Source organism: Dermochelys coriacea, chromosome 23 (genome assembly GCF_009764565.3).
Source record: "Dermochelys coriacea isolate rDerCor1 chromosome 23, rDerCor1.pri.v4, whole genome shotgun sequence".
Classification (NCBI taxonomy): Eukaryota; Metazoa; Chordata; order Testudines; family Dermochelyidae; genus Dermochelys; species Dermochelys coriacea.
The window spans coordinates 5,957,086-5,965,424 of record NC_050090.1 but is presented as its reverse complement, the minus strand read 5'-3'; the positions used below and the strand labels follow the sequence as shown (position 1 = coordinate 5,965,424).

At 65.5% G+C, this 8,339-nt stretch overlaps 1 protein-coding gene across 1 annotated transcript; it reads left to right on the top strand.

The window, feature by feature from the left end:
- Nucleotides 1-463: 463 nt before the first annotated feature.
- On the top strand, nt 464-8,006 carry PPM1N (protein phosphatase, Mg2+/Mn2+ dependent 1N (putative)). Its single transcript, XM_043501603.1, has 5 exons — nt 464-4,000; nt 4,668-4,785; nt 5,077-5,188; nt 5,407-5,467; nt 6,539-8,006. The coding sequence occupies exons 1-5, from the start codon at nt 3,095-3,097 to the stop codon at nt 6,566-6,568; spliced, it is 1,227 nt and encodes a 408-aa protein (XP_043357538.1). The 5' UTR covers nt 464-3,094; the 3' UTR covers nt 6,569-8,006.
- Nucleotides 8,007-8,339: the final 333 nt, after the last annotated feature.

Here is an 8,339-nt window from a genome sequence, read left to right as displayed (position 1 = left end):
CTCACAAAGGAGAGGGGCGGGGAGTATGTGTGGGGGGGGGAGAGACGCAGACAAAGGGGGACGGAGACAAAGGCGAAGGGGAAGGGAGAGAACGTGGGGGGCAGATCCTGATGGGGATGGAGAGGGAGGGGAGCGGTAGGTCCTGTAGGGGTGGAGAGGGAGAGGTGGGCGTAGGTCCTGGGGTGGGTGCAGAGGGAGGGGTGGGGATAGGTCCTGGAGGGGTGGAGAGGGAGAGGTGGGGGTAGGTCCTGGGGTGGGTGCAGAGGGAGGGGTGGGGGTAGGACCTGGGGTGGGTGCAGAGGGAGGGGTGGGGGTAGGTCCTGGGGTGGGTGCAGAGGGAAGGGCGGGAGTAGGACGTGTCTCAGAGCGCTCTGGGGAAAGAGGCGATAATGGCGTGATGGGATGGGAGTGGTGGTGGGGGGTAGTCGTGGGGGCCATGCTTGGCTAGGGTAGGAGTCCCTCCTCCACGTGGTCATCCCAAACCGCTGCCCCCCACCCCATGCCATGCCCCCCTGGCACTCTGAGCCCCTCCTCACTCACTCTTATGCCACCCCAAGCACCCAGACCTGCAGCTCCTGGGCATGGGGGCCGGAGTGCCTGGCTCACCACCCGGGGTGCAGGTGGTAGGGCCTGTGGGGACGAGGCATCTCCATGGAGATGGTGGGACCCCGGGCATCACTTCCCCCTGGTGGGTTGAGGGCGGGGCCAGAGTTGAGCCCCCGCCACATGTGCAGTCCAGCCCGGGACTCCTTGCCAGGCTGAGTGGGGTGGCACAGACCCTGCGCTAGGGTGACCAGACAGCAAATGTGAAAAATCGGGACGGGGTGGGGGGTAATAGAAGCCTATATAAGAAAAAGACCCAAAATTCAGGACTGTCCCTATAAAATCAGGACATCTGGTCACCCTACCCTGCGCTGCCCCACCTCCTACCTGGGGGTGTACAGCCTGGGGACCACAAGGGGACAGCACCGCCCCCTTCTGGGCCTAACAGAGTCACCACATTAGTAATGACCCAACACTTCTCTAGCACCTCTCCCTACGGATATTCCCAGCATGCCATGCAGCCACCTCTTGGGTGGGGCGTGGGGCTGTTTATACAGGGATCCATTGGCTGGTGCTGAAATGCAGCCACCTTTGGGGGGAGGTAGGATGTATAAATACAGTCACCCAGCAACTGTGACCAAGTGAGGGAGTTTCTTGTTTTTCCTTGTTGCCTATGGGGAATTTTCTTGGCTTTCCTATGGTTTGCATGCAGAGTGGGTGGGACTCAGTTTCCCTAGGTGCTACGGGTTTAACGAGGTAATAGGAGAGGGAGTTTGTTGGTACAGAGGGCCAGCGAGGGAACTTGGGACCCCAACCACTGGCCTGGAGAATGGAGACCCCAGCAACCGGTGACCTGGTGACCCGGAGGCCCAGTTCAGGAGTCGCAGCCGGTTCTGGCCAGTGGGAGGACAATGGGCTGCAGAGAGAGGACAGAAGGATCAGGTGACCCTGTTCACCTGGAGAGAAGATAATGGACAGAGGCCGGGGCTGGGGCTGATGATATCGGATGCCCAGCTGGGAAGCAGGGGAGCTCAAGGCTGGAGGGAGAGAGCAGGCAGAGCCCACCTGGATTCAGGGGAGACTGGGATGCGCTGTGCTGAGGGAGGCCAGGCCTGAGGCCCTGAGAGTTTCCTGTGCTGGGTTCAGATGCTCAATAAACCCTCCTGTGTTATGCTGGCTGAGAGTCTCTCCAGTCTAGAGAACAGGGGGGCATCATCCCCTTCAGGGGTGGAGGCCCCAGGGATCCAGAGCGAGTGGACTCCCTGAGAGGGTCCACGGCGAGAGACAGGTGTGCTAAGGCTCAGAGAAGTGCGGCTCCAGGAGCCAGAGGGGCTTAACCCCCGAGAGTGGACCCCCGAGAAAGGCTGTCGCACTGAAAGGGGCACCCCCCATAGACCGCACAGGGCCAAGAGTGGACATGACCTGTGAGTCCGTGACAGTAGGGCCTGTGGGGATGGGGCATCTCCATGGAGATGGTGGGACCCCGGGCATCATTTTCCCATGGTGGGTTGAGGGTGAGGCCAGAGCTGAGTGTCCGTCACAGGTGCAGCCCAGCCCGGGACTCAGCGCTGCCCCTCACCGGGCTGAGCAGGGGGCACAGACCCTGTGCTGCCCCCCCCACACACACACCTTGGGACCACCAGGGAACAGCACCGCTCCCTTCTGGGCATAACAGAGTCACTACATTAGTAATGACCCAACGCTTCTCTAGCGCCTCTCCCCACGGATACCCCCAGCATGCCCTGCAGCCACCTCTGGGGTGGCGCATGGGGCTGTTTATACAGGGATCCGTTGGCTGGTGGTGAGATGCAGCCACCTCTGGAGGGAGGTAGGATATAGAAATACAGTTGCCCAGCAACACTGCCCAGCAATTTGGGACAGGAAGTGAAAACAAATCAAGTTTCTGTGTGAAGCTGTGTGGGGAGAAGCCTTGAATTCAACCTGGGAGAAAAGCAGCATATGCCAGCTGGGCCCTTCTGCTCCTCCCTCCCCAGCTGGGCCCTGCTGCTCCCCCCCACCCCCAGCTGAGCCATGCTGCTACCCCTGCCCAGAAAGGAACAGCCCCCAGACAGCTTGGCCAATGGGCCCCAAATGCACACTTTCGTGATGGCACCGCTTGCCAGTCTGGCTGCACTCTGCAGAATACCCACAGTGGCTAGGGTGGGGCTGGCCCTGGGTCTCGCTACCCACACCCCAGCCTCGCATGGCCCAAGCTGCCTGCTGGGCCATGGCCTGGCAGGGATTAGGAGATTTAACATTCCATATTTAGCTGCAGGATGAGGAATTATGGTGCCAGGGAGGACACAGCCGCCACAGCCCCTACAGTGCACGTGTCCCTGGGGCTGCCAGGGGGCGAGTCAACCGCACAGCACCATGGGGGCGCCAGGAAGGCCCCGGGGAGTCGGCAGGTGCAGGGTGCAGGCCCTGGGACTGAGCAACTGAAACCTGCCGGAGATCAGAGGGCTGGTGCCAAGTGGTGACCGGGCAATTCCCCAGGGCACTTGGTTGGGGGCACCAGGCTTGGGAATAGGGTGAGTACCCAGGGCACAGGATGGCGTCCTTTGTGCGGCTGCTGGTGTCACAGGCAGAGCGGATGGTCTCGCGTCTCTTCAAGGCGGAGCGTGGCGAGGGGCCCGGCTCCTTCCTGGAGGCGCCGCGGACGGAGAAGCTGCTGGAGCAGGGCGAGGGGGGCGGGCTGCGCTACGGGCTGGGCGCCATGCAGGGCTGGCGGGCCCACATGGAGGACGCGCACACGGCTCAACCCCAGCTGCCGGGCAGCCTGGCCACCTGGGCCTTCTTTGCCGTGTACGACGGGCACGCGGGCGGCACGGTGGCGCAGTTCTGCGCCCGCCACCTGCTGGGGGAGCTGGTGGTGGGTGAGGCCTTCACGGGGGACGTGGAGTCACCAGAGGCGGTGAAGGAGGCGGTGCGGGAGGGCTTCCTGCACATCGACAGCCGCATGCAGGCGCTGGCCCGTGCCGAGGGGTGGGAGCACGCCGGCTCCACCGCCGTGGCCGTGCTGGTCTCGCCGCGCCACCTCTACTTCATCAACCTGGGCGACTCGCGGGCCCTGCTATGCCGGGCCGGCCGCCTCACCTTCTACACGGAGGACCACAAGCCCAGCCGGCCACGGGAGCGGGAGCGCATCGAGAACGCCGGCGGCACCGTCCTGCTGCAGCGGGTCAACGGCTCCCTCGCCGTCTCCCGCGCCCTGGGTGACTTTGACTACAAGGCCGTGGCCTGGCGGGGCCAGACGGAGCAGCTGGTGTCACCCGAGCCTGAGGTGTATGAGCTGGCGCGCTGCCCTGGCGAGGACGAGTTCTTGGTGCTGGCCTGCGATGGCGTCTGGGACGCCTTCGACACCGAGGGGCTCTGCGCCTTCGTCCGCTCCCGCCTGCAGCTCGGCAGGGACCCGCAGGCCGTGTGCGAGGAGGTCCTGGATGCCGGGCTCTACAAGGTGAGGCAGGGATGGGGGGCAGGGCCACTGGCCTCTAGCGGTCGCTGGTTTCCAGCTGCAGGGTGGGGTGGGGCAGGGAACGGGACGTGGGACCTTTCTCCTAGGGGGCACCGGTTCCCATCTGGCCCCAGGGCAGGGACTGGCTGGCTCAGGGGGGTGAGGAATGAGCACAGGGCCTGTCTCCTCTAGGTGGTGCCAGCTCCCCTCTGGCCCCAGGGCAGGGACTGGCTGGTGCAAGGAGGCAGGGGGAGGGAATGAGACATGGGGCCTGTCTCCTGTAGGGGGTGCTGGCTCCCATATGACCCCAGGGCAGGGACTGGTTGGCTCAGGGGGCAGGGAATGGGACACAGGGCCTTTCCCCTCCAGCGGACAGCGGTTCTGTTATCTCTGCCTGGCCAGATATTTGGGGCAGAGGGGTTGGGGGGAGATGAGGGACCCCCCCCCAACTCTGTCTGGTTCGATGGATTTCCTGCGCTGGGCTGGGGAGGTACAGATCCGGCTGCTCTCCTTGTCTGGCTGTTGTATGGGCCCCGGGCCCCATGCTGGGCCGTATCCAGGCATAATGTCCCCTTGGGCTCCCACCATTCTAATGACCCATCAGGGCCCCCTACAGCCGCCTGTCCCCACACTCGCTGCCCCCTGACCCGGTTGGTTCTCCCCTGCCCAGGGAAGCCGCGACAACATGACCTGCATGGTGGTGTGCTTCCGGGGGGCCCCCAGCACCTCCCAGGCCGCCCTGCAGAAGGAGCGGGAGCTGGACGCCCACCTGGAGAGCCGGGTGGCAGGTGGGTGAGGTTGAGCCCTGGGCAGCACCAGGCCCTTGGCTACAGGGCAGCTAGACCAAGGGACCCAGAGCAGGCAGCGCCCACGCCTGCCTGTGCCAGCTACTGCCCCTCAGGCCATGGGGGGGAGCAGGGGCAGCAGGGAGGGGAGTAGAGGGAGGGCAGGGGCAGATGGGGTGAGAATGGGGGGGGACAGGGGCAGCGGGGAGGGGGTAACCAGGTGCAGTGCAGGGGCAGAACGGGGCTTTGAGTACCTGGGCAGAGCCAGTCATGAGCCAGCCCCTCTCCCCACAGAGCTGTATGGGGAGCTGCAGGAGCATGGGGCTGCCAGCCTCATGGCTGTCTTCCGGTGCCTGGCGTCCGAGGTGAACCCCAGCCTGCCCCCCGGCGGGGGTCTGGCCAGCAAGTGAGTACAGACCCCCCTCACACACAGCGAGCACCCCCCACTACATGGAGCCCCCGGCACACAGTGCCTCTGCCCCAGGCTGGGGTCTGGCTCACAGTCCCATGTGGCTCCATGGGAGGGGAGGGGGTGAGAACCCCCGGCCCTTAGGGGACCCCGAGGGGATGGGGTAGTGAGGGGCCAGGCACTGCCTCAGGACTGACCCCTGCTTCCCCTTGCAGAAGAGCCGTGATCATGGAGGCCTACGAGCGCCTGCGTCGGAGCTATGAGGCCCAGATGTCAGTAAGGACTGAGCAACCCACGGCCCACACCTCAGCCCCCAATCCCTCTGCCCAATGGTCCCCAGCCCAGCCCCCGCTCCCTCCGCCCCATGGCCCCCAGCCCCTACCTCCCCCAGCCCCTACCTCCCCCAGCCCCATCTCCTCCACCCCACAGCGCCCAGCCCCCACTCCCTCTGCCGCACAGCTCCCAGCCTTGCCTCCTGCACCCTACCTCCCTCAGTCCCTACCTCCTCTGCCCCGCAGCCCCCAACTCCCACTCCCTCCGCCACATGGCCCCCAGCCTCTACCTCCCCCAGCCCCTACCTCCTCCGCCCCATGGCCCCCTACCTCCCCCAGCCCCTACCTCCTGCGCCCCGTGGCCCCCAGACCCCGCTCCCTCCACCCCATGGCCCCCAGCCCTGCCTCCTCCACCCTGCAGCCCCCAGCCCCTACCTCCTCTGCCCTGTAGCCCCCAGCCCCTATCTTCTCCGCCCTCCAGCCCCTACCTCCCCCAGCCCCTACCTCCTCCGCTCCGCACCCCAAGCTCCTACCTCCCCCAGCCCCTACCTCCTCTGCCCCATGGCTCCCAGTCCTGCCTCTTCAGCCCTGCGGCCCCCAGCCCTGCCTCCTCCAACATGCAGCCCCCAGCCCCTACCTCCTGCACCCCACGGCCCCCAGCCCCTGCTCCCTCTGCCCCATGGCCCCCAGCCCTGCCTTCTCCACCCCACGGCCCTCAGCCCCTGCCTCCTTCACCCTGTGGCCCCCAGCCCCTGCTCCCTCCGCCCTACATCTCCCAGTTTCTGCTCCCTCCTCCCTAGGTCCCCAGCCCAGCTCCCTGCCCTCTCTGCCCCAGGGCTCCCAGCCCATGGCCCCCAGCCAAGCCCCCTTCCCCTCACCCCATGATCCCCTTCTCTCTCCACCACACAGCCTCCAACCCAGCCCCTCCCCTCCCCACCCCACCCCAGCTACCTTGTCCCCCATCCTGTTCTCCCCGCCCGCCCGCACTCCCAGCATCCCCTGTAAACCCCGACCCGTAGCCCCGACCCGGGCCTGGGCCCATGTGACATCCCTGTTGCTGTCTGCTCCATTGCAGGGATCCTGTGAGAGCAGTGCCCCCTGCTAAGCAGATCTCTTGGGGCAGAGGCGCCCATGGGAAGAGGATACTGGACCACCCCTTTCCCTGACAGCTCTACGTGCCCCCCTCCGCAGATGGCTCTGACAGACCCCCTGACCTTCCCCACCCCCGATGGCTCTGCCAAGCCCAGGGCTCCCTGCCTGGCTCTGCTCTGGTGCCAGAGGAAAGGCCACAGCACAAGGGGACGGATGCTGCCGGGGCCTGCGTGTGTCCCCCCATCACCGCACGGGAGTGCGTGGCACAGGGAGGGGCGTTGGAGGTTAGGGGGCTGCCCGGGGCTCAAACGCAGGGGCAGGGCTGAGAGCAAAGGACTCCTCCACCACAGCAAAGACCGATGCTCGTTGACAGGCGCTCGGATCCTGCCGCAGCCTCCCTTCAGGGCAGCTAGAGAACTCTCCCCGTCTGGTGCCCCCAAAGGGGCCGCTCACAGGTGGAGCAATAGACACGTCACCTGCTGGCTTCCGCCGTCCCGTCACTGTTTGCAGTGACCCCAGTGTCCCCCTGTCCCGAATCTCCCCCAAACCCGCTCCTGGCCATGCCCAGCCCTCACCCAGACGCTCCCGGGAGTGAATCCGGTCGCTGCACCTACAGCTCATCGCTGTAATGGGGGCTTGACACACGCTCTGAGCTCAAGCCCAGCCCAGCCCTGGTGTACAGGAAAAGCCCAGCAGAAAGTCCCGGCCCCCCGGGATCCCCAGCCCGAGGAGCGAAGCGTGAACCGGTTTCTCCCCCGTACTCGGCTCCTCGAGACTCCAGCCCGCTTTGGCTGAGGAGCCCCAAAGTTCTGTGGTTTCAGGGGCTCTGGTCCCTCGAATCTGCCCCCCCCCACCATGATGGACGGCTCCAGCGGCTTTGTGCCCCCCACCTGGCACCCCAGACTGGATTGTCTCTGTTTGGAGAGCCCAAGAGGCCTCCTCTTCCTGGCTGTGGTCTTCCCATCCCACCGCTGAATCATATGGAGACGGGGGCTTCCCTTGATGCCACACTGCTCAGGCTCACTGGGGACAGGTCGGCAGTCATGCCCGTCCCTCCTGCCCGGTCCTCCCGGGGCTCGGCCACAGCCGTCCAAGCAGAGAGTCGGTGAGTGTCCATAACTCCCCGTGCAGCGGGAATACAGCCCTGGCACAGGGATATTCCGCACCAGCTGCCCCGGCTTTCGGAACCGACCACACTTGGTGCGCTTGACAGCCTGGTAATGCCACCCCCCCCCAGCCAGGATCGCCCCCAGCTCGACGGCCCACTAACGCGGCCCGCAGCCAGGATCGCCCCCAGCTCGATGGCCCGGTAACGCTGCCTCCCAGCCAGGATCGCCCCCAGCTCGACGGCCCACTAATGCCGCCCGCAGCCAGGATTGCCCCCAGCTCGATGGCCCGGTAACACTGCCCCCCCCAGCCAGGATTGCCCCCAGCTTGACGGCCCGGTAACACTGCCCGTGGCCAGGATCGCCCCCAGCTCGACGGCCCACTAAAGCCACCCCCAGCCAGGATCGCCCCCAGCTCGACAGCCTAGTAATGCCACCCCCCCAGATAGGATCGCCCTCTGCTCGACGGCCCGGTAACGCTGCCCTCTGCTTTATAGCCCAGTAACTCCGCACGCAGCCAGCTGCTGCAATGGCTGGTCGCTCGAGGGTCAGTCATAGAATCATAGAATCATAGAATATCAGGGTTGGAAGGGACCCCAGAAGGTCATCTAGTCCAACCCCCTGCTCAAAGCAGGACCAAGTCCCAGTTAAATCATCCCAGCTAGGGCTTTGTCAAGC

Coding starts and splice junctions, on each gene's coding strand:
- PPM1N (XM_043501603.1), top strand. CDS start 3,095: ATGGCGTCCTTTGTGCGGCTGCTGGTGTCACAGGCAGAGCGGATGGTC. Junction 4,001..4,667: donor TGGATGCCGGGCTCTACAAG/GTGAGGCAGGGA, acceptor TCCCCTGCCCAG/GGAAGCCGCGACAACATGAC. Junction 5,189..5,406: donor GGCGGGGGTCTGGCCAGCAA/GTGAGTACAGAC, acceptor TTCCCCTTGCAG/AAGAGCCGTGATCATGGAGG.